This window comes from Protopterus annectens, chromosome 2.part2 (genome assembly GCF_019279795.1).
Source record: "Protopterus annectens isolate FY-2018-M chromosome 2.part2, PAN1.0, whole genome shotgun sequence".
Classification (NCBI taxonomy): Eukaryota; Metazoa; Chordata; order Ceratodontiformes; family Protopteridae; genus Protopterus; species Protopterus annectens.
In genome coordinates this window covers 1,083,461,087-1,083,487,178 of record NC_056730.1, presented here as the reverse complement: position 1 = coordinate 1,083,487,178, position 26,092 = coordinate 1,083,461,087, and the positions used below count along the sequence as shown (strand labels likewise).

Sequence of the window (26,092 nt, the reverse complement as noted above, 5' to 3'; positions counted from 1 at the left end):
ACCATCTGTGCTAAATGCTGTGTTTGTTTTATACCCATGAATGCACACACGGCTATGAACAGTTTGAGGATTACCAGTTTGTCTGTCAGCATGAATTTGGGCTATGGGTGGTAAGGAAATTGGAATTCATGACAAAAATACAAAGCCTGCAGACACAAGCATGACATGCAATGCAGACTCTGCACATAAGACACCCAGGTAGGAAGTGAAGGAAAGAACCAAGTGCTATGAATCTGCAATGCTATCCACTACACCAAAGTGCCAACCTGCTATCTATGTTCCCATTTATATTTCTACATTTTTTTACAGAATTTTGGTTTGTTTTGTAGTTAAATTGTTGGTTTCATAGTCGCATAGGGTAGTTTTTTTTCATGTTTATAAATGCCTAAAATATGGATGGCCATTTTTTAGAGACAATGTGAAGTGTTGATGTATTGATGTGAAGTTGTTCAATCTCGCCATTTATTCTTACACATGGGTTCGGAGCTGAACCATCGGCTCCTAGTCGACTGCTTTACTAGCTAAAGATATCCGAGTAGCTCGAGGCCAGTTCGCTATCCCATGATGCTCTCTGTCCTACTTCCAGATCTAGTTTGCCGCTGCAACAGATCGGAGGTCGTCTGGAGAGCTCGGGCCAGTTATTCACATTTATCTTCCTTTTTAGGCATATTTTTGCTGATAGTTATTATTAGATAAAAGAATTTATATTTGTTTTTTGGGCAGCTTAGCCTTAAAAATCTTTATTTAGAGTTCGTCATTTTCAGAGCGGTTGCTCTTAGGCCTTTGGCCTTTTCTTTTGTTATTCCCTATCCACTTATATATACTTATTAGTGTGACTTTATTTCATTAATAGTGTGATTTAGTGCTATTAGAGTGTTAGAGTAGTGGATAACATCTTGTTGTTCTATATATTACTTAAAAGTGTGTTGTTAGAGTGTTAGTGTCTCAGATTAGCGTGTCTGTTACGATAAGACAGTGTGCTTAGTTAGATATATATTTTTCTATCTATACTCTTGAGTAAGTTGTTCAGGGATCTGGCAACTTAGACTATTTTGGAATTTAGACTTGCAGTAATCGTTTCTTCAGTGGTGTTACTGTTGGTTATGATGTCTGACCATAAAGAAAAGCAGAAATCTGGCTTCAAGAAGTGTAAATGCAGGCAGAAGATGTCCATTATGTACGCCCATGGGATTTGTGTTTATTGTTTGGGGCCTGTTCACCTCCAGGAGGATTGCTCTGTCTGCCATTCCTTCAGTAGTAGGGTTTTGCTGGAGAGACGAGGGAAGCTGGTAGGTAGAGGCTTATTGAAGTCAGATTATCCAAGAGTCCTTGGACAAGGCTGACCAGACCTCAAAGTCATAGAAAGGGTCAAATATTCTAAGGTGTCTTCGGAGCCCAAGTCATCAGCTCCGAGCCCTACTGTTAAGGTGCGGTCGCCGGCTCCACAGTCTTCGGAGCCGGTCCCCAGTCTTGGAGCTGGTCTCTGAAACCTTGGGATCACCTATCCTTCAGTCATTGGAGTCTTTGATTCCTTTGACTTGTTCTTCGAAGACCCTATCTGATGTAGATGTGAACTGGGTGGTGCAGAGGCTACTCGAGAACCCGGCACTTGCTAAATTGTTATTGGCCTTGCCCCAACCGGCCTCGGGGCCTACAAGCATTCCACCTGCTGTGACTGCTCCTTCTCCGAGCTGAGTAGGGCTTTCGGAGCCGGGGGAGGAGGATCTGATGATTGTGGAGCCTTCGGAGCCAAGGTCTGTTCCAGTGCCCTTGGCTCCGTCAACCCTGACTTCTTCAGTTCCATTGGAAGAGTCTGGGAGCCGACACACTCTCATCGGTTCCGGGAGGGGGGAGTCAAACTGATGCATCGGTTCCGACCCTTCCCCTCGGGGCTTCGGTGCGGATGAGATCGGCTCCGTCCTCTGGCTTGGAGCCCACTGTCTTGGCAACAAGGGAAGTTGCCATCTTCTTAAGAACCGGTGGCTTCCTCAGGTCGGAGCAGTAGTGCCTTCGATGCTATGAGGAGGGTTATGTCTTCTAAGACACACACGTAACCAGGTCCCTCCTCCTCCTCCTCCCCTAAGGAGCAGATTTCTGCCTTTACATCGCAGGTCCCTGTGAAGCGTCGAGACCCAGAGCCTCAGGTAACCCCATTGGGTGACCCTTGCTCTACTGAGACCTCACCGGAAGCCCCCACTGATGAGGTTCCCAGGAAGAGACTTTGTAAGAGGAGGCATTTAGATTTCCCACAGGAGTCTTTGACATCAGACACTGACTTAGAGGAATTGGAAGGATCCCCACGGTCCCCCTGGGAGGATATCTCCTTTGCTGATATCCTGGAAGTCCTAAAGCAGAGGGGTGATTGGCAGTCTGTTAGCCCTACTGAGGATGAGTCTGTGCTCCTGAAGGCCTTTGGGTTTCAAACTTCCACCTCCTGGGTGACTCCGCCCTTCGACGAGCTGATAGATTTGGTTGCTCGAAGGGCGTGGGAGTCTCCTGATTCTATGGAACCGCTCCCTCGGAGGCCCAGCACGTTTATGACTTTTCCCCAAGACAAGACGTTTCTCACTAAGGAAGTCCCAGTTGATGCCATGGTGATGGCGGCAGCCACTAAGAAAGAGATCTCAGAAACCTCTTCTACTGTCCATCCTCCTAATAGGGATTCCAGGACGATGGACAGGTACAGGAAACACATCTTTAGTTCTGCGACCTTAGCTATGCGATCGCTTAACTATTTGACTCATTTTATCTGTTTTCAAAGAGATCTCCTGAAAGAGCTTGGAGATACTCTGAAGGGTAATACAGATGGAGCTGTCTTGGAGAAGGTGACAGCACTACTTAATATCCTTAACTCCATAGTGAATTCGTCCATGGGGCTCATTTCCTATGCTGCCGATGGTTTGAGTCGGGCAGCGGGTTCAGCGATAGCTCTTCAGAGACAGTCCTGGATGTGCTTATGCTCCTTTGCGGAAACCTTCACGTCTTCCTTTATCAGCACCCCATTCGATGGCTCTTCTCTTTTTGGGCCTAAAGTCAAGGAGACTCTCAGTAGGTGTGAGCAAAAGGGAAAGATTCTAGCTGCCGTAGGAGTCCGTTTTTCCACTCCTACCAGACCATACCCCAAAGGGCAGAAAGGTGGGAAAATGTGGTTCCAAATGTCCCAAGGAGCTTTCCAGAACACACGTAGTGAACCCCCCCCTCCAGGGGCAGAAGAGGGGGTAATAATGGAAGATACCGCCACGGCGGTAGAGGGGGTCCGCAGAACCAGGGCGACCGGGATCTGTTCTTTGGTAAGCCCTATCAGCGCTCCTGAAAGGAGGCCTGACTGTCCTGCTCTGGAGGCAGTCAGGGGTTGCCTGGCTTTGTATGCAGATGCCTGGCTAGGAATTACAACAGATTCTTGGGTACAAAGCATAGTTACCAGAGGTTACATTATCCCATTCTTAAAAAACCCATCTGTGGAGAAAAAAATCCCAGAAGTTCCACCCAGTTTCAGGGATCAGGCAGCTGTATAAATTGAGAGGCTGCAGGAAAAAAAAGAGTCATCCAGCCAGTTCCAGCAGACCAGATAGGATCTGGGACTTACTCCAGATTCTTTTTAGTTCCAAAGAAGACAGGGGACTGGAGGTCCATCTTGGATCTCAGCAGACTCAACACATTTGTAAATAAGGAGAAGTTCCGGATGGTCACGCTTCAGTCTATTCTCCCATTCCTCGGAGTGGGCGATTGGATGTGCTAGATAGATAGCAAGGATGCGTACTACCATATCAAAATGGCCAGGCCATCCAGAGATTATCTGTGTTTCCGGCTGGGAGCCAGTCACTACCAATTCCAAGCACTGCCCTTTGGACTCACAACAGTCCCCAGAGTGTTTACCAAATGCATGGCAGTGGTTATGGCTCACCTGAGGCATCTAGGATTCTGAGTGTTTCCGTATCTGGATGACTGGCTCCTTACCGCCACCTCAAGGCATCAATTCTGTCCAAGGATCACACACTCAGTCTCTGCTCTCAGTTAGGCATCACTATCAATTTCAAAAAGTCTGCATTGTCGCCATCACAGCGTATCTCCTTTATCGGAGCAGAACTAGACACCACCACCGCCACTGTGAGATTGCCCCTGGACGGAATATCCACTCTCCGAAACCAGATCTCGGACATTTTGTAGAGAAGGAAAGTACCAGCCCTTCAAGTATTGAAGCCACTAGGCACCATGGCAGCTATGCTCATAGTGGTTCCTCTGGCACGTATGCATATGAGGATTCTTCAGTGGTTACTGTTCACCCAGTGGTCTTACCAACAACTTCCCATGTCATTCTTAATCATGATTACGGACTCTTGCAAGAAGGATCTTTGCTGGTGGTTGACCATCCAACAAGTTACAGTGGGTTGACCATTTGTTTCTCCTCCGCCATCAGCCACAGTGACCACGGGCGCATCTCTGATAGGGTGGGGGGACTTTTTCAGGGAAGAACAGCCCAAGGCACCTGGTCAGAGACAGAGTCACAGTTGTACATCAATGTTCTGGAGCTGAGGGTGGTACTTTTGGCATTGCAGCACTTCTACGACTCTCTGCCTCTAGGGACGATTGTGATACAGACAGACAACATGTCAGTGGTCTGGTACATCAACAAGCAAAGGGGAACCAAGTCTTACCCCCCCTGTGTCGAGAGGCCTTGAGAATTTGACAGTGGGCTGTATCCATCGGGCGCTTTCTGATAGCAACGCATATCCCCAGGAAATCCAACGTGATAGCGGACAAACTGAGCAGAGCCATTCTGTTACCGCATGAGTGGTCTCTCAAAAACAAAGTTGCGGAGATGATTTTCCACAGATGGGGCCAGCCTTGCTGCGACCTGTTTGCATCCCTTATGAATGCCAAATGCAGAAGCTACTTTGCCCTGAATCCCCCTCCTGGGGACAGCCCAAGGGACTCGCTCGTACATGATTGGCCCCCGGGACTCCTGTATGCATTTCCACTTACACCTCTGATTCCGAATTTCTTGCAGAAAGCCAAAACCCTGGGAAAGGCTATAATCTTAATAGCCCCTTTTTGGCCTCGTCAGATTTGGTTCTCCTTCCTACGACTCTTATCAACTGGAGGAACCTTGGATTCTGGACCCAGTTCCAGACCTACTGACACATTCATCAGGGGCCCTCTATCCCTCCCTTCATTCCCTCAGACTGACAGTTTGGCTGCTCCGATTCCCTACCTAGCCAGGTCACAAGATTTTTCTTCCGAAGTACAACACATCCTTTTATCTTCGCATAAGGCTTCCACCAGAAAGTTGTATGCTAGTAAATGGAAGCGATTTGCCTTTTGGGCATCCCAGAATAACATTGATCCTTATGTTGCCCAAATTGCTAGTATACTGGAATTCCTATCTAAGCTTTTTCATGAAGGTGCTGCAGCTGCCACGATTAGAGTTCAGTTGGCTGCTATCTCGCATTTTCACCTTGGAGCTGAAGGTTCTAATCACAGATTATGTAGGGCCTTCCTTAAGGGCGCCATTATCTTAGGCCACCTGCTAGACAACCCTTTGCTTCCTGGAATCTACATTTTGTGCTATCACGTATTATTCTACCCCCTCTGAGCCTGCATCATCCTGTCAGTTGAACATGTTCATCGTGTTACACTGCTGCAGTCATCACACTTGGGTTATCTGCCGTCAGGCGGTCCCGCAGTTGGCCCGAGTTCCAAAGTCTTGGTCCGGCGTCGGCTGCTGTCACTTCTTCCCTGACGTCAGTGCGACAGGGGTATAAAAGAGGCAGCCGACACCATTTTCTTTAGTCTTTCTTGCCGCGCGGTGCCCGAAGCAGAAGCAGTTCGCAAGTGCCGGTCGGCCGAATCCTGAGATTTTCAAATCGAATTTCAGACCGAAGTGTTCAATAAAGCTAAGTACCCCGTTGGGGAACCTTTTCTTGCCTCAGTCCGATGTTAAAAAAAGTTAATAGTTGCATTTCTTGTGGGAAGCAAATACCTCATAAGGATTTTCATTCTTATTGTATCCCTTGTGTAGGCCCAGACCACGACGTCACAGGTTGTCGGTTTTGTGCTAGGTTTAACAAACGAACTATTAAACGTCGGTTTGATTTCGCCCGACATTATTTTGGTAGAAAATTTATTTATACCATGCCGTCGGAGCAACCGACGACTGGGATGCATAAAAAGCGCAAAGATAAGGACAGGCAGCCGAGACCCAAACCAGACACCGATGCCTCTGCTAGGTCAGTCGCAGGTTCTCCGGTTTTCAGTGAGGCGCCTACGCAGCCCCTGACGACTGCTGATTTAGAACCCCAGCCTGCATCCGACTCCCAAGTGAAGATTGCAGGGCCACCAGAGCCTTTATCTTTAGGCCCTTCCAACTCCATGGATGATGGGGATTCCGGTGCAGTTGAAAGGCCGACAGTTGCTGAAGGTGTCTTCAGACCGACTACACTTACTATTAAATCCTTTGCAAAACTGAAAACTCCATTAAAAGTAAGGAAGAGCCTGTACAGCAGTCTCCAGTGCAAGGCCTCATGCCTAAGAAACAGATGCTTAAGATGGCCGAAGACTTAATTACCCTAATCAGGGGTTACCATCCCCCATTTGACAAAAGGCCTAGACAGGAGGAGGACTACACTTCCTCTGACCAGGTTTCCATTACCTCAGATTCTTCTGAGGAACAGGAGTACTCTTTTCCCCCTTATGAAGACTCTGATGCTGAAGAGTCTATTCCTTCAGCATCTCCCCCAGAAGACTACTCTTTTGGGGAAACTTTACATACCATGAGAGAACATTTCCACTGGGAAGGCCAGGATTACTCTGATTCTAAGAAAAGGCTCCAAGAGTTCCTCTTACTACCCCAGCACAGACCCCTTGCTATTCCACCTGTGTTAGACATTGTGGATGATGTTTATTCAGAATCTAGCATTAACCCAGATTCATTACCTCCTGCACCAGCCAAACTAGACAGATACTACAGAGTCCCTGACTCACATAAATTCCTATGTAAAAGCCCTGTTGCTGACCCAGAAACCATTTCCCTGGGTCCCAAAGGGGTTAAGGCCTCTATTGCTAAAAATCCTGTACCATCTGAAAGGGATTCTAGAGCACTAGACAGATGGGGAAAGAAAGTATATATCTCAGCTACTCTAGCTATGAGGGCTTTAAATTGCCAGTTTCACATGCTGAAATATCAACAATATTTGATGTCTCAATTAAAACAAAAAATGAGCACATATACAGAGCAGCCTGATTACAAGGAAATGCAAGATTTGTTGCATGCAGCAGAACAAGTGGGAAACGTACTTTGCAATGTGGATTTGATTCATTGGAAGCTTCTTGCAGAGCAGCTGTAACAGGGTCTGTCATTCGTAGGCATGCTTGGTTAAAAGAACAAACTTTACCTGATCATGTTAAAGCAAAGTTATTGGATGCACCCTTACAGCAGGATGTTTTATTTGGTGTGAAAGCAGAAGAGGTTTTAAAGAAAATGGAGGATAAGGCAAAATCTATGCAGACGGTCAAGGATTTTTTACAGGTCCAACCCACTCGTTTCAGTAGAAATTGGCCAACCAAAAACTGGTCCTTTCCAATTTCTGACAGACCACAGAGGGGCAAATACAGATGCCCAAGGGGCAGAGGTCAGCCACAAGGCTCTTACAAGCCACGACAATGGGGTGCCACAACCCAGAAAGGAGGAGAAGACAGGTCTCAAACTGTCAGAAGACAATTACAATGACTTACCCCTCAGACTGCCAAGCAAATCACTCTTGGCAGCTCCCTTGGGAGGAAAACTTGCACTTTTTGCAGACAATTGGCACATCATCACAAAAGGCAAATGGGTCCTAAATATTGTAACTCAAGGATACAGGTTCCACTTTCACACTTTACCAAGGATAAAAGGAATGCAAAACCTGCCATCAAATCAACTGGCAGAGGCTCAAAGACAAATTACAGCACTCATGGACATGAGAGCCATTCAGCAGGTTCCTACACAGGAGCAAGGACAAGGATTTTACTCAAGACTCTTTCTGGTTCCCCGAAAGGACAAAGCCTGGAGACCCATTCTGGACCTTTCAATTCTAAACACATACCTGGAAGTTCTCAAATTCAAGATGCTCACACTACAGCAACTTCTTCCCATGCTGGGCAAGAAGGCTTGGCTAGTAACATTGGACCTCAAAAAGGCATACCTGCATGTCCCTATCAGACAAAATTGCAGAAGATGCCTCCGATTTATAGCAGGTACAACTCATTACCAATTCTCTGCACTGCCCTTTGGCTTATCTACTGCTCCCAGGGTCTTCACAAAATGCCTGGCACCAGTAATTGCATACTGCAGACAAAGAGGAATCCAAATATATCCATACCTGGACGACTGCCTTATTCAAGCAGACAGCAAGGACATTCTTTTAAAACATCTGGCGTTTGTAAAAAACCTACTAAGTTGCCTAGGGTACACAGTAAACGAAAAGAAGTCAAAACTAGTGCCCTCACAAGACATAATATTCCTGGGTGCCAGCTTAAATACAACGGCCCAGATGGCTTATCTCATGCCAGACAAGCAAGGACAACTGACTCAATACTTCAAAATGATGGCAGCAAAGACCCAACTCCCTGCAAGAAAAATTCTGCAGGCCTTGGGATTCATGGCATCTTGCATACTACTAATACCATATGCCAAACTGCATATGAGGAAATTACAATGGTACCTGAAAAGCGTATGGACTCAACACAGCCACAGCTTGGAAACAATAATACCACTCATTCCCTGCCTTCAACAGGAGTTTCTATGGTGGGCACAGGCATGTCTCCTCAACAAGGGTCAGCCTTTCACCTTGCCCACAGCCAGGCAAACAATGACAACAGATGCATCGGATTACGCCTGGGGAGCACACATGGCAGGACAATGTATTCAGGGCAAATGGTCTGCAGATCAAATGCATCTCCACATCAATCAAAAAGAGATGCTAGTTGTACAAAATGCCCTAACAGCTTTCAAGGACCTCCTACATCCAGGACAACTTCTAATAAAGACGGACAACACCACAGTGATGTGGTACATAAACAAACAAGGGGGCAGATATTCCTACCCCCTATGCAGGCAAGCAATGACATTGTGGAACACAGCACTGACCTACCAAGTTCAACTACAAGCACAATTCCTGCCAAGAAAGAAAAATACATTGGCAGACAATTAAGCAGAAATATCATGGATCCTCACAAGTGGAAACTAGACCCACAAGTATTCACAATGATAACTCAAAAATGGGGGAGCCCAGACATAGATCTGTTTGCCTCCCCCCAAAACTACCAACTGCGAAAGTTTTGCACAAGGACATACCACACACTAGCTTGGAAAGTGGATGTCCTCTCATTCAGTTGGAAAACACTAACAGTGTATGCCTTTTCTCCACTGCCTCTTCTGGCAAAGGTGCTGCTAAAAGCCAGATTAGAGAGGCCACAAATGATACTTATTGCTCCAGACTGGCCACGCCAACACTGGTATGCAATATTAAGGAACATGGCTCAAGGCCCACCGTGGATTTTACCTCAAATTCCTCACCTGCTGACTCAGCAAAACAATCAGATTCTACACAGCCAGCTCAAGACTTTAAATCTGGCTGCATGGCAGATTATCTAAACAACCAATCAATACTTCTCTCTACAGCTGTTATGGATGTCATTCTGGAGGCCAGTAGGCCCAGCACTAGGAAAACCTACTCAAACAAATGGAAAAGATTCTGCGCCTGGAACCAGGCCAAAGGCCAAAATCCTCTTGTCCCAAATATTCCTCAGATTCTGCAATATTTAACTGAGATGTTGCACAAAGGCCTTTCCTTTTCATCTATAAAGATCCACGCTTCAGCTATTTCAGCTCATTACAACACGGATCCTCCTATTTTTTCACATCCATTATTAAGACAGTACCTCAGTGGGTCAAAGAACATAAGACTGCCCCGAAGAGCACCAACACCAACTTGGGACCTCAAATTTGTTTTGGAAAAACTTACACTACCGCCCTTCGAGCCAGCTTTTTCAGCTGATTTACAATTTTTATCATGGAAAACTGCCCTGCTGCTAGCAATAACTTCAGCACGAAGAGTCTCAGAGCTACAGGCCCTAATGGCAGTGGAGCCTTTCATCATTTTTCATCAAGACAGAGTCTCTTTATGAACTAACCCTTCCTTTATGCCAAAGGTAGTATCCAGTGTGGCTCTAAACCAAACCATTCATTTACCCACCTTTTATCCAAACCCCCAGAATAAAGGGGAAAGGCTCCTACACTCTTTGGACATTCACAGGCAGTTACGTTTCTACTTGGATAAAACAAAGGTTTTCAGAAAATCCGATCAGCTCTTTGTATCCTATGCTGCAGGATCTCAAGGAAAGCCTGTATCAAAACAGACCATTTCAAAATGGATAGGACATTGTATCCGTTTCTGCTACACACACCATGGGAAACCTGTACCTGGTAACATTAGGCCTCATTCCACCAGGGCTACAGCAACATCAGCAGCCTTCCTCAGAGGGGTATCAACCAAGGATATTTTGGAAGCTGCAACTTGGAGTTCAGTGCACACCTTCACCAAGCACTACCACTTACCTCTATACTCAAAAACCAGAGCTGGCTTTGCCACTGCAGTTTTGCAGGGCCTGCTAGCTTCTCCAAACCCTGTTTAGTACCAACCGGCCAGCCTTAGCTTTGGGATTCAACCCAAGTGTGATGACTGCAGCAGTGTAACACGATGAACATAGTACAGTTTTGTACCTACCATAAATGTAGATGTTCGAGTGTTCACACTGCTGCAGTCCAGGTTACCCTCCCACCTTCTCCTCTTCTTACCTGGGTTTTATCTATAGCTCCCTGTTTATACAATCTCTAAGATGTATTTCTATATGGTGTATTTGCTTACAGCTGTAGCTATTGTTTTCTACTTATGTAACTTACTTAGGATTATCTATTGCCTTCGTATTTGGGGGCACCTAACATCTGGGGCAAGAAAAACTGAAGAAAATGGCATTGGCTGCCTCTTTTATACCCCTGTCGCACTGACGTCAGGGAAGAAGCGACAGCAACTGATGCCGGACCAAGTCTTTGGAACTCGGGCTGACTGCGGGACCGCCTGATGGCAGATAACCCAAGTGTGATGACTGCAGCAGTGTGAACACTCGAACATATACATTTATGGTAGGTACAAAACTGTACTTTTCTTTCCTGAAAGACTATTTTCTTGGTGGCCCTTACCTCAGCACGCAGGGTATCTGAACTCCAAGCCCTTTCTATCAAATCCCCATATTTGCTGTTCCACCCAGACAAAGTATCACTGAGGACTAATCCTTCATTCCTGCCAAAGGTGTGTTCTGAGACTAATCTGAACCAAACTACTGAACTTCCAACCTTTTTCAGTAATCATTCTAATAAGCTGGAATATGTGGTTGCATAAACTCGATGTCCACAGACAATTGAGGTTCTATTTGGACAGAACAAAAGAATTTAGAAGGTCTGACCAACTCTTTGTATCTCATGCTGACGCTAAGAAAGGATTACCAGTTTCTAAAGTTACCCTTTCCAAATGGTTAACTGACTGCATTAAATTTATCTACTCTTAAGCAAACCAAACATTCGAGCATGGTGTGAAGACGCATTCAACTAGAGCCGTTTCCACTTCTTCGGCTTATACGGCTCGATTACCTTTGGACACTATATGTGCAGCTACCACTTGGTCTAAACCTCATACCTTTATCACTCATTACAAAGTGGACAGGGCTTCCTTTGGTTCCACTGTCCTCAGGAATATACTCTCTTGAGCCAGCCAGGATTAGGGTGCTTGGGACACTACCCATGTGTAAGAATAAACTGCGAGATTGAACAACTTCACATAAAGAAGTTACATACTTACCATAACATTCGATGTGGGTTGTCCATCTCGCCTTTATTCTTACATTCCCACCCACCTTCCCCCTCCAGGGTCTCGAAGAGTGAGAGTAGACTTTGGGTCTGGTGGTCTTGTTCTGGGACTTCTTACTCTGGCTGGAGTATTTATTGTGTTACACCTGTTCATGCTGGGTTCAGCAAACTAGATCTGAGGTAGGACAGAAAGCATCATGGGATAGGGACTTGGCCTCGAGCTACTCGGAGATCTTTAGCTAGTAAAGCGGCTGACTCGGAGCCGATGGTTTGGCTCCGAAACCCATGTGTAAGAATAAAGGCGAGATGAACAACTCACATGGAACGTTATGGTAAGTACATAACTTCTTTTTTTTTAACATGTATAATTGCATTATGTCACACAGAGACTATGTGAGGTGTTAATGTATTGTTTTTAATGTGTATTTCATAGTTCTGATAGTTGATTGGCCTGTGTGGTAACTAGCCGTATGCAGATTTGTAAGAGAAGGTGAATAAATATTGAAACATCCTTTCTTTAGAGTAAGTAGCCTAACCTTAACTAAATCAGCTGAGATATTTGACACATGCTGCTAATTTTGTAATATTGAGCTGTAACAACATTATTTCACTTCATACTGTAGGCATTTCTACTGGTGGTCGTGTAAACCCCAAGGAAGGTTTAGTTCTTGATTCCACTAAGCTTATACAAGAATGGAGCTCTGTTGATCTGAGGACTCCAATTTCAGATTATCTTCATCTGCCTGTGTGGGTGGATAATGATGGAAACTGCGCTGCACTTGCAGAAAGAAAGTTTGGACAAGGAAAAGGTGTGGAAAGCTGTGTGACAGTCATCACAGGAACAGGTAAAAATGCATGTTGTTGCTGAACAAAAAGTACTTCCGTGCAATATGTTGCAATTATGCATTTCTCAGATGTGAGTAGTGTTTGCAGGTACAGCATTTGACATGCTGTGTAGTATAGTGGACTAAGACATACTAATACCTTTCATATCACTCTGCCAGTGCTGTAAAGTCAAGAAAGTTTGTCACCTTTCAGGATCAGATAGCAAACGAACAGACTGAGAGGCCATTCATTATCTCTGTCTCCCTAATATGATTTTTGTGAACACCTTTCTGTTACTACTGTTGAGCTGATTGTGGATGTGCCATGTAGTTAACCTGCTACTGTGTGGTTAGCCAGGTAGGCTCACTGAATACACAGTCCCTTTTCAGTAGTTTCCTGGAAGCAATGTATCGTTAAGTGGCTTGCTCAAGGTCTCACAGATGGCTAATGAGAGCTGAGGGAATCAGACCCTCTGCCACAGGATCTACAACTCACAGCCTTAATTGACACTGGGTAGGTTGATGGATGTTTCTAGTTCTTAACTACCACTGAGTAGGTTAAAGGATATTTTGTATATTTGGTATACATTTCTGTAGCTTAACTACCACTAGGTTGTTTGGTATGTTAAAGTATGTATGTGTTGGTCTGCGTTCTGATCAATCAGATATCTTGTGTTGCAGGTTTAGGGAATAAATTACACAAGCATCTCTCTAATCCTGCAGAATAAGGATGTTCTTCGTCAGTCAAGCAAACCCATTGTTTTCCTTTTTTTAAGTTTGAATTGCAATTTCCCATTCATTTCCAGGGGATATAAAATTGTTCAATTGTCATTTGAATGAACTGCCTTTGTGAGCAAGTTTATGTTCTAGTTCTAAGTTAAGTTTTAAGTATTTTTACAGTAATGTCCAGTAACCGTGTGCTGTAGTTTTAGTAGTGTAATGTGAGTTAATGTACAGATATGTAAGTTTTAATTTAATTATTTTTTGATTGAGTGATTAATTATGGTATTTTAGGTTCAGGTCCATTTGGCTGGTAATGTTGTCTTCCATTTGATTTGTTACATGTTAATTTTAACTTTCATTTTAATTTTTGTCATATTTAATTTCTAGAGAGTTGATAAATGTTTGTAGTTGCTTTTGTGGGATTGAGTATGTATTCTTTTTGTGGCTGTATATAAACTTTACTTTTTCCCCTTTGTTGGTGTAAATGGGGTTGAGATGCAGTTATAGGTTAGATAGAATGTCTGGGAGTGTTAATGCATGTAGATAGTGACAAATGTATGATGACATGCAGAGATGTGATAAGAAAATATTTATACACTGTACTTGATAAATATGTTTTAGCTTACATTTTATCAATGTACATTAATACACAAAACACATTTTTTACACCACCTCTGAAAGTGTGATGACACGTAGTGTTTGGAGTAAAGATCAAAATAATTTGTGGGTAAAAGACAATAATCAAAGACTGCATGCATCTTCTGTATTGTTTGGCATCTGGATAAATATAGGGAGGGTAAAGGTTTTGACTTACTGAAATCCTGCATCTGCTTATGACCTTTAGTGCTGCATATTCAGATGGGATAACTATCTTAGTCTTTTCCATGTTGGAGAAAAGCTATGGAAAGGACACAGGTAGGTCACATGAATAGTAAGCACTAGGTTGAAAGAGGTATGACAGGGCTAAACAGTCACAAAATAACAGAAACGTGGAAAAACACAGGAAAACAAAACCGTGCGTAGAAAGATGCTGGAGTATCATTTGAACTAGCGGATAAAGTAAATCTACATGAGATTACTCAGACTTTTACTTGAAAAGGGGGCATATAAAATGGCACTAAGAAGTGCTTTCTTTCCTGAGGTGGGGGGTGCATACACGTCTGGCTTTTACCTCTAAGACTGAAACAGTTTAAACCAGAGTCGAATTTATTTAAATTGTAATTAGCATTTTTTCTAGGAAAAAAGATCAGGACATTTATTGCTGTGGTCATCAAAGAGACCTTAAAAATCCTGTAAATCGAAAATTAGCTGGAGAAGAGATTTAGTATGTGACAGAAGGAAGCTTAGAAAAGCCAATACACCCCTTATGTTCTGTATGGGAGCTTGGGAAGGTTGCACTCAAACTTCTTCATAATATCAGTAAAAACAGGTGTTCATATATCTAGAACCATGCTGAAGAATTCTAAAAGGCAGAGTTGTTTAGCACAAACTTTAAGGAGCAGCATTCATTAAATTCCAAATTCTGAAATGGATTCTTTAAGTCTCAGTAAACAAATTAAATGTTACACTTTGCAAATATTTCTAAACAACTTGTGCATGCCATTAACCATTTGAACTAGACAGTAGGATTTCATGAGGCCATGCTTTCTTTCCGTCTTGTTTGGTTTTGAGATGGGTACAAAAGTATGACATTCACAACACTGGCAAAGTGAATTCAATGTATACACTACTCTGTTCAGCTATACTAGACAGTGGGCAACATTGTGTTGCAGCAGTTAATGTTATTACCACACAGTGCACGGTTGTTCACTTTGGTTTTAAGCTGAGGTGCCTTCTGTACATTTAGCATGTTCTCACTGTGCTTTTGTGGGTTTTCACCAGCTGTTCTGGTTTCCTTCATCATCCCAAAGACATGCAGGTTTGTGATCCTCTTAATTGCCTGTAATTGTGTGTATGGTGCATATGTGTGTGTGAATGGATATCCTGGCCTGGAATGGATTAATGTGCTGCATCCAGGAGTATTTGTTTTCTGCCTTATGCCCACAAGAGGCCAGAATGTGGTCTCAGGCTTCTTCTACAATCCTCAAAAGGATAAAATTCCTTATCAGAAAAAAAATGGACTTGCCTCTACTTAAGTCTCATTGGCAATTGTGTTGCCTGTAATATAAGCTTTAAGCTGACCTTTTCCAGTGTAATGCTGCAGGACGCTTTTGCATTGTATAAATATTGTCTGGTAATTGGATATATTTAAAGGCATCACTCTGTTGCTCCTAGAAATACACCTGAAAACATTACTAGAGCTGAATAAATTAATACATGTATTAACCATTTTGTTTATTAAGTTGCATACTGAACAGTAGCACACAGATGTAAAACGTGCATATTAAGAATACTATTTACAGCACAGCCACATCCATTAAGTTCTGCTCAAGCTGCCCTGTTGACTCAGAGATTGAATATCAGTCTCTCTCTGTCTGTACAGTGTATATGTGTATGTATGTGTGTATATATATATATATATATATATATATATATATATATATATATATATATGTGTGTGTGTGTGTGTGTGTATGTATATATATATATATATATATATATATATATAAATACACACACACACACATATATATAAATACACACACACATATATATATATATATATGTGTGTGTGTATATATATATATATATATATACATACATACACACACACACACACACACTCTGATTTCTGAAATTGCTGGACACAGGGAAAGAACTGGTGAATGGTCTGTGGTCTGTCTGCTTGTATTTGCCATGAGAAAAGGACAGGATTCCACAGGTCACATGCTGACCCCAGATGTTCTTTATGTTTCACTGTTGCAGTCATCACATTTGGGTTATCTGCTTGCAGGTAGCCCTCAGTCGGCCTGATTATCAAAGTCTTGGGTCCTGCATCGGTTGCTGTCTCATCTTCCATGATGTCAGGTAGTCAGGGGTATAAAGCATGCAGCCGACACCATTACATCAGTCTTTCTTGCTGTGAGGTGCCCGAAGCAGAAGCAGTTTGCAAATGCCGGTCGGCCAACTCCTGAAATTTTCATTTTCGAGTTTCAGATCCGAAGTCTTCAACTAAGCTAAGTACCCTGTTGGGGATCCTTTCTCTTGCTCTAAACCGATGTCAGTAAAAGATTTTCATTTGTACTGCATTTCTTGCTTAGGCCCAGACCACAACGTACATCTCTGTTGGTTTTGTGACTTATTCAAACCTCGAACTATTCGTCGTCGGTTCATTTTCACATCTAAATATTTTGGTACTCGGTTCAGTTATCCAGAAATGGTTTCTGTATGCCTCCCAACTACCGACATTCTGAAAAAAACGCAAAGATAAAGACAGAGACAGACCGCATAGGTCCAAAGCTGCCAACGACGCTTCTCCTAAGCTAGTCGCCAGTTCACCAGTACTCAGTGAGGCGCTTTTGCCGCCTCTGATACCCGCTGCTTCAGATTCACAGGCCTCTACTGAGACCCATTTGGAGTCCGGTATGCCGCGAGATGCTTTTTCGACTGTGGAACCTGCGGATGTTTCTACCTTGGATGAGTCCGGAGCCGCTGTGCAGGCACCGGGTTTTGAGGGTGTATTTAGGCCTACTGACTTACATATTAAACCGACACCATCTTCTTCTTAAAGGCCTAAAACTAGATCCATATCAAGAAAACCGACGCCCAGACTGCGTGGTCAGGCCCGTATGCCTAAAAAACAAATGATAAGAATGGCTGAAGACCTTATTAATCTAATCAGGGGAAGCCACCCTTCTCCCTCTAAGAGACATAGGACTGATTTTCCTTCTGATTCTTCTGATCAGGATTCTGAAATTTCTGTTTTCTCTGATGACCAGGAGTTGCTCTTATCTACCTATGAGGATTCTGATGCAGAGGACTCTATTCCCTCTGCTTCCCCTCCAGAGGATTTCTCTTTTGGTGAAACCTTGCATACTCTTAGGGAGCATTTCCGCTGGGAAAGTCAGGATTACTCTGACTCCAAAAAGAGGCTTAGAGAATTCTTACTCCTACCTCAACACAGGCCTTTAGCTATCCCTCCTGTACTGGACATTGTAGTTGATGCCTTCTCGGATTGTAGCCTGGCTCCTGACACTTTACCTCCGGCTCCCAGAAAACCTGACAGATATTACTGGATACCTGACTCTCACAAGTTCCTCTTTAAGAATCCTACTGTAGATCCTGAGACCATTTCACAGGGACCCAAGGGCATTAAGGCTACTACTGCCAAAAACCCTACCCCCTCTGATAGAGATTCCATTGCCCTGGATAGATGGGGTAAGAAGGTATACACTTCTGCAACTTTGGCCATTAGGGCCTTAAACTGCCAGTTTCATATGTTAAAGTATCAGCATCATATTACTGGATTGCTTAAACAGAAAATGATGTTGATTCCTGACTGTGCTGAAAATAAAGAATTACAGGATTTAATGCAATATGCTGAACAAGATGGAAAACATATTTTGCAGTGTGGTTTTGATTCATTAGAGGCATCTTGCAGGGCTGCTGTCACTGGGTCTGTACTTAGAAGGCATGCTTGACTTAAGGAGCAATCTTTGCCAGATCATGTTAAAGCTAAATTACTGGATGCTCCCTTAAACCAAGACCGCCTGTTTGGCAACAAAGCAGAAGAAGTACTTAAAAAGATGGAGGAAAAAGCTAAATCTATGCAAACTGTTAAAGATTTCCTGCAAGTACAGCCTCCCAGATTTAGTAGGCATTGGCCTTCTAAGAATTGGACCTTTCCTGCCTCTTCCAGGCCTTCTCAGTCCAAACCAAGAACCAGCAGAACACTCAGGCTTCAGTCCCAAGGTACTCACAGGCCTAAGCAGTAGGTGGCTCCCACTTCCAAAGCTGGGAGTAGTAAGACACCCCCCTATGGTAAACTGTCACAATGACTTAACTTTAAACCTTCCAAGCCCTGCTCAACTGACTGCTCCTTTAGGGGGAAAGATCGCCTTGCATGCAAAAAACTGGGAACTCATTACCCATGACAAATGCCTTTTAAATATAGTTTCCCAAGGATACAGATTCCATTTCCACTCCTTACCATCCCCAAACGGCTGGCCAGATCTACCCCCAAATCAGTGGGCAGAGGCTCAAAAGCAAGTTCTCGCTCTTCTAAGCATAAGTGCTTTTCAACCTGTCCCAGAAGAAGAATGGGAGCAAGGTTTCTACTCAAGACTTTTTCTGGTACCCAGAAAAGACAATTCCTGGCGTCCAATCCTGGACCTTTCTATCCTAAACACTTTTGTGGTAATCCCAAAATTCAAAATGCTAACTCTTCATCAGCTGTTTCCCATTCTAGGCAGAAATGCCTGGTTGGCAACACTGGATTTAAAGGAAGCTTACCTGCACATCCCAATAAGGGAATCTTGCAGAAGATACCTATGCTTCAGAGCAGGCTACATGCACTATCAGTTCTCTGCACTGTCCTTTGGTTTATCTACTACACCCAGGGTATTCACAAAGTGCCTAGCTCAAGTCATTGCATTTTGCAGGCAAAGAAATATTCAAATTTACCCATACCTGGATGATTGTCTAATTCAGGCAGAAAGCCAGGACATACTGTTAAATCATCTGGTATTTGTGAAGAATTTACTAACTTCTCTGGGGTACACCATAAACGAAAAGAAGTCACATCTAGTACTCTGCCAACAAATTGTATTCCTGGGAGCAAGCTTGAATACAACTTCCCAGATGGCCTACCCCACGCCAGAGAAAGAAGTTCATTTGACATCCTACTTCAAACTACTGGCCACAATGACGTAGCTATCTGCAAGGAAAATACTGCAACCCCTTGGGTTCATGGCCTCTTGCATTCTACTAATTCCATATGCAAGACTGTATATGAGGAAACTACAATGGTATCTAAAAAGCCTATGGTGTCAACATTCTCAGGACCTAGAATTAATGATTCCTATCATACCTTGTCTAAAGATAGAGTTCCTTTGGTGCGCAGAGGCCTGCCACCAAAACAAGGGACTGCCATTCACTCTACCCCCTGCCGCCCAAACCCTAACAACAGATGCATCAGAATGGAATCCGAGTCAAATGCACCTGCATATCAATCAAAAAGAAATGTTAGCTGTACAGAATGCACTGACAGCCTTCAAGGACCACATTCTTCAAGGACAATTATTGGTAAAAATGGACAACACCACGGTTATGTGGTATATAAACAAGCAGGGGGGAACCCACTCATACCCTCTCTGCAGACTAGCCATGGCTCTGTGGAACACAGCCTTGTGCTACCAAGTGCACCTACAAGCTCAGTTCCTGCCAGGCAAGCTAAATACACTGGCAGACGACCTAAGCAGAAATCTCATGGACCCACACGAGTGGAAACTGGAACTAAAGATATTCAACATGTTGAGATACAAATGGGCGAGCCCAGAGGTAGACCTGTTTGCCTCCTTTCAGAGCTACCATTTGGAAAAATTCTGCACAAGGACTCCACACAGACAAGCTTGGAAAGTGGATGCCCTGTCCTTCACCTGGAAAAAACTATCAGTTTATGCTTTTCCCCCCTCTGCCTCTCCTCTCCAAAGTGCTACTAAAGATCAAACAGGACAAACCAAGGACAATACTGATTGCACCAGACTGGCCATGCCAACACTGGTACCCCCTCTTGCGCAGTGTGTCACTGCTGGAACCATGGCACCTGCCTCAGACCCCTGCCCTGCTGTTCCAGTAGGAGGGCCAAATTCTGCAGCCAGAGCTTCAAACCCTGAACCTTGCAGCCTGGCTAATTACCTGATCTCTCTTCGTTACCATCCGTCAGTAAGCAAGTGATGGATGTCATCCTGGAGGCAAGGAGGCCTAGTACTAGAAAATCATATGCTGGAAAATAGAAAAGATTCTGTTCCTGGAGCCAAACTCAGGGGATGGGCATAACAGTGTCCGATTTACCGCATATTCTTCAATACTTAACTGAGATGCTTCACAAGGGCCTTTCCTTTTCTTCCATTAAAATTCATGCCTCAGCCATTTCAGCACATTACAATACAGAGCCACCCCTCTTCTCTCATCCACTGCTGAAGCAATTCCTCAGAGGGGCCAAAAACTTAAGACCACCCAGGAGTGCCCCTACTCCAGCCTGGGACCTTAACTTTGTATTGGAAAAGCTCACTCTGCCTCCCTTTGAGCCAGCTGCATATGCAGAGTTGAAATTCCTTTCTTAGAAAACAGCCTTCCTTCTAGCCATCACGTCAGCAAGAAGGGTGTCTGAATTATAGGCCCTCATGGTAGTGGAGCCTTTCATCACCTTTCATGCGGAGAGGGTGTCCTTCAGGACCAATCCTTCCTTTATGCCCAAGGTGGTATCTAGTGTGGCCCTTAATCAGTCCATTCATTTGCCAACCTTCTTTTCTAATCCACAGAACAAAGGGGAATGAATACTGCACTCCTTGGACGTGCACATACAACTTAGATTTTACTTGGACAGGACTAAACCTCTCAGGAAATCTGAACAGCTGCTGGCTGCATTTGCTGCAGGGGCAGAAGGGAAGGCTGTTTCACAGCAAACCATTTCTAAGTGGATAGGCCATTGCATTCATTTCTAATATAAGCACCATGGAAAACCTATCCCACAGGGGATCAGACCTCACTCCACCAGGGCTGCATCTACTTCTACAGCCTTTCTCAGAGGTGTCCCTACCAGAGACATCCTAGAAGCTGCTACCTGGAGTTCTGTACATACCTTCACCAAACATTACCACTTGCCATTTTTTTCTAAATCCAGAGCTGGCTTTGCCACTACAGCTGGTCCTAATGCTATCTGATTGCCTCCTCCCATCCTTAGCTTTGGGAATCTACCCAAATGTGATGACAGCAACAGTGAAACACGAAGAACATAGTTCAGTTGTGTACACTTACCATAAATGTTGATGTTCGAGTGTATTCACTGTTGCAGTCCTGGTTACCCTCCCTCCAGCCCCCTGACTTCTATTGACTATACCTCTATTCTTGTTTCCTATACTTAAAGCTTTCTGGTGTATTTGCTTTTTGTTGGAGGTGTAACCTTGTATATAATTGCTTCCCATTATGGGTGCACCTGACATCTGGGGCAAGAAAAACTGATGTAATGGTGTCCTCTGCATGCTTTATACCCCTGACTATCTGACGTCATGGAAGATGAGACCGCAACCGACGCAGGACCCAAGACTTTGATAATCAGGCCGACTGAGGGCTACCTGCATGCAGATAACCCAAATGTGATGATTGCAACAGTGAGTACACTTTAACATCTACATTTACGGTAAGTGTACACAACTGTACTTTATGTCTGTAGGTTTCTGCAGGTCTTTGGCATCGTGCCAGGATGGATGGAGTTTGGGTAGTCTGAGTGACATAACTACAGTCCCAGTATTTGACAGGGGATCCCCATGCTTTTTGCCTTAGTGAGGGAGTAGCAAGGTTGACTTGGATCAGAGCCATAGGGAAGTCATCAGAGAGACATGTATTTTTAAGGCAAAAAGAGTATGTTGCATTGAAAAATCTGCTTACTAGCTTGACTATCACTGTTTTTCTAACTATTTTATATTTATTTAAGAAAAGTGGAATAGAAATATAAAGATCCAGCGGTGGTGGTGCTGCGGTAGCGTTTTTGCCTTACAGTAAGACGTTGTCCTGTTCGATTCTCAGCTAGAGCGTCTTCTGTGTGGAGACATGCGTGAATGGGCGTACCTTCATTGAAGGTTGTGCGTCAGAGCTGGCAACTTGGCACGTAAAAATCTACTGCCAGTCATTAGCGGACCAGACTTCCGCTGTGGCGACCCCTAACTGGGAAAAGCTGAAAGACGCAACAAAGAATAGAAATTTAAAGATGAGAGTCAGATCTGATTACATTGACATAATTAGTGTACCTGTTTTACTGCTGTTGTAGATTCTGTGATTAGAACACCTAGAGTGTGATAATCAGCCTTATTAATAAAGCTTAAAAAATAGTAGCATAGTTGAAATACAAAATGAAAGATAACCCGTAAAGGTAACAAAAGTGGTGAAGTTTGAGAGAGAAAACATTTTGTATGTTATGCAAAATCATTCAAAAGAAACTTGAGTTTCCTTAAAACAGTGAACAAAAATGCTAGTTCAACTCCAGTCCAAGTACATTGTACAAAAACTGAGTTTCTAGAATGTCATCATGGCCATATGATTGTATCCCAGCAGTTCATAGGGTGAGGATATATCTTAAGGCAGATGTAGGCTTACCTTAAGGTTGTTTCTTTTCAGGTTAGAAAGGCATAGATAGATGGTGTGGATTTACAAGTGTCTTTTGAGGAAGAACTTGAGGCTGTGAGCTGTGATGCTTTTTTTTTCAGTTTGAAGCAAACTATGTTGCTTTTCTCTTGTGCTTGAGGAAGGGTTCACCTGAGCTTTATGTCTGAATTACAAGTACTGGTGGCAGTAAGTTTTCATCAGATGCTGTAAGATAGCATCATGTTGACTGCCTAGTCTCTCTGTGCTGTCATTTTATTTGTAAACTCAGTGCTGTTTTGCTGGAGAGCCATTCTTTTATTGTTACACTGTTTCATACTGTTTTCTGCTTTGGCTTGAGGATGACCTCTTGTTTAGCATTATATATTGGTAATACCGTTAACATCACTAAATAGTATTACTGGACTATTTACATTCCATTGCACTGTTGGCATTGAGTGGTATTGCTTTTGTTTTGTCTATGTTGTGGCGTATTAACACATTATGTCAGCACTTGCTAATTACTGTTCATCCCGCTGTTTTATTTGTGATTTGAGGATGCAGCCATGCTTAAATTGAAGGGCTTCAAAATCAGGATATTTAGCTTCCCACCATACTACAGGAGAGAGAGGTTCATGTCCTAGCAAGGAGCAGTATCCTGGCAGTTACAAATCCACTGTGAGGTTAGGAAGTTGTATGTCTTCTGTCTTGAGGTAACTGTATGTAGTTCACATTTCACATCACTGCAACTTGTGTGCCCTGATGTTCTGTGAATACTGCTTTTCTGAGTTCCAGCCTCAGTTTTAACGTTAAGGATGTTGCATGCTTGCCTTTGTAGCGGATCCTCTCTAAATAAGACTGTTTATAATGCTCTGTGTAAAATAGTCACAGAATTTTTCTTTGTTTTTTTCCTTACCATTCCTTGCTGTATGCTACATGGGATCTGGATTTGCTACTGCCCAATTTCTGAGACATTTTATTTCTGTAGTGTTTATCTCATTTTATTTATACATTTTGCTTGAGCTTCTCTGGTATTTCATAATTGTTATCCATCATCATCATCGTCCGCTGAAAGCCTGTCTGTGAATTCTAGTTTTTGTCTGTTCTGATGACCGTTTTCATTACTTCACAAGTATTTGTCTGACTTGTACTTCATTTGGATGTCATGCATCAGTAATTTGGATGGTTGACAGTGCAGCTCCCTAACTGGTGTTTGGGATATACTTGTGCTGTCTTATCTTTTCCTGAGTCCTAGATCATGCTAGGCCCAGAGAATGAATACCATCTTTGATCTGCTAAATCGTCTTTTGGTTAACTAGCAATGGTTTCTTGTTTGTACTTGCGCTGATTGTTGAGTCCTAGCCATTGCTGCTGCTTATGGGTTAAATATTGTATCATTTTACTGACAGTCATGTGGATCTGGACTTTATTTTACTATTTTATTGCTTTGCCATTGTATTTTCTTGCCCCCCAGTGTTGATCTGGCTTGCTCAGTGGTATTTACCCATTGCTACTTTATTCAGTATGACAAACCAACTCTTGTACTCATTTCCCTAAGCCTGACTGATGCTGTCTTACAGCTCTGCAGGCATCTGCACATTTCCCATAGACTTTGTGGAAGCCTGAGGTGGACAGTCAAAGTGTGCACTCTTAGGTGCATTCCCTTGGTTGGACATTGGTCTCACTGCTATTTCACTAGGGTGAAACACCACAGCTATTTCCTCTTTGTGGCATGAAGAGTCCAGCTTCCCCATCATTGGCAAGAAATTGGGACCCATCTTAAGATGGGTCATTTTAAGGTGCTTTATTCTAGTGCCAGATCAGTAGCAGCATGTCAGTGATCATCTCTGACCTGTTGTGTGATGTTCCTCTGGTCTTTATTACAGTGACTTAGCTAGATGATAACATGCCCCCATCTGATGGCTGCTGAACCACTTGGTGTCTCTGTAATAAAATACTCTAGATTTGGCAGGATCGGGAGAGGTGGGTTTGATTTGTAGTGAGTCCAAGCATCAGCTGACTCATGATGCCTCTAGGTTGGCCATTGTTTTGCATTTCTTTATGCTGCAGGAGTAAACTGTGAGCTTCTCTTCATTTATCTTCTACCCAGATATGTTTTGACATTCTTACAAGAGTGTTCAGATTTCCTTTTGAGTGAGTTCAGTATCTGGGTCAATGATAAATCAGTGACTGCTACGTTTAGTTGTATTATAAAATGCTTTGAGTTTGTTCAGGTTATTATTTCTGCAAGACACACATTTGGACACACTTTCAACTTGATCATTATATTGGATGTGGTGTACACCATCTTGGTGGTAAAACCAGTCTTGATCTTTCCATTTCTTGGTCCACTTTGTTCTGAAGCAAACCCATTTTAGACCTGCCCGTCTTAAACCGAAGGAAATACATTCCATTAGTCATATTACTGTAGCTATTTTTCTTCTGCACACCCTCCGTTCCACTTGGAGGATGGTGCTGATTCTCTTGATGCCTTGCTTGATAGTTACAAGTCGCCATCCTTGACACTTTTATATACTTTACCCAGTTGTGTTTTTTTATCTCCATCAGGAGGCATAATACCTTAGCGTGACCATGAGCCACCCCTCATGCAAAGATGTGAATGCAGGTTGGTGTATCAGTGGTGATGTACAAGTCTGTGGAGCAAGCAGCTTGACTTGGACAAGCATTTTGCACTAGGCTGCGATCACTAGTAAGAATAAATGTCAGAAGCAGCTAACCAGTCAGCAATGCTACTTCAAGTGGCCAAAAAGCTGACCAGCCCAGCATGCCTTTCCAGTCATTGAACTTTACCGTTCCAGCAAGGAGAGTCAGCAGTTGGGTTTTTCAGTGGCAAGATTGCCATTATCAGATTACCTCTTCATTTTCCTGACCCCATGAAATTAACAGTTGTCTCAAGTATGATTTATTGTCTAACTTGGATGGTGTTTGGTATTCCATATTATTATGAGCTCGTATCTCTGACCTCAAGTTTAGGTCCTACAGTTTCTGGTCTGTACCCTTGTCCATCTAGGGTGGCTGTTTTGATGTCCTTAGTCCAGTTATCTGTCGCATTCTTGAGTTCTTTGTTGAGGACGACTGCTTGACTCCATTGGCCTGAAGAAGGCCGTTGTTACTGCAGTCTTTAAAAAACTCTTGATCTCAATATCCTTAACAACTGTCACTCCATCTTTAATCTTTTTGTTGGTAAAGTTACTGAGATTGTATATGCGCAACTTGAGACCTGTCTCACAGCTACAGAGCTCATGAATCCATTTCAGTCTGGGTACTGCATATATTATACTACTGGGGCAGCCTTTATTTGTATATTCTGCAATTTCCTTTTTGCTGGAGACCATTAGTGCTGTTCATTAATGGTCCAGGTGAATCTCTTATCAACATTCAGCACCAC

At 43.4% G+C, this 26,092-nt stretch overlaps 1 protein-coding gene across 1 annotated transcript in view; it reads left to right on the top strand.

The window, feature by feature from the left end:
* The window catches only part of GNE (glucosamine (UDP-N-acetyl)-2-epimerase/N-acetylmannosamine kinase), an 852,948-nt gene that overhangs the window by 675,569 nt on the left and 151,287 nt on the right, over positions 1-26,092 (top strand). Inside the window, exon 9 of the mRNA XM_044064307.1 lies at positions 12,523-12,744. Within this exon, the coding sequence (XP_043920242.1) occupies positions 12,523-12,744 (222 nt within the window). The remainder of the gene's footprint in view (positions 1-12,522; positions 12,745-26,092) is intronic.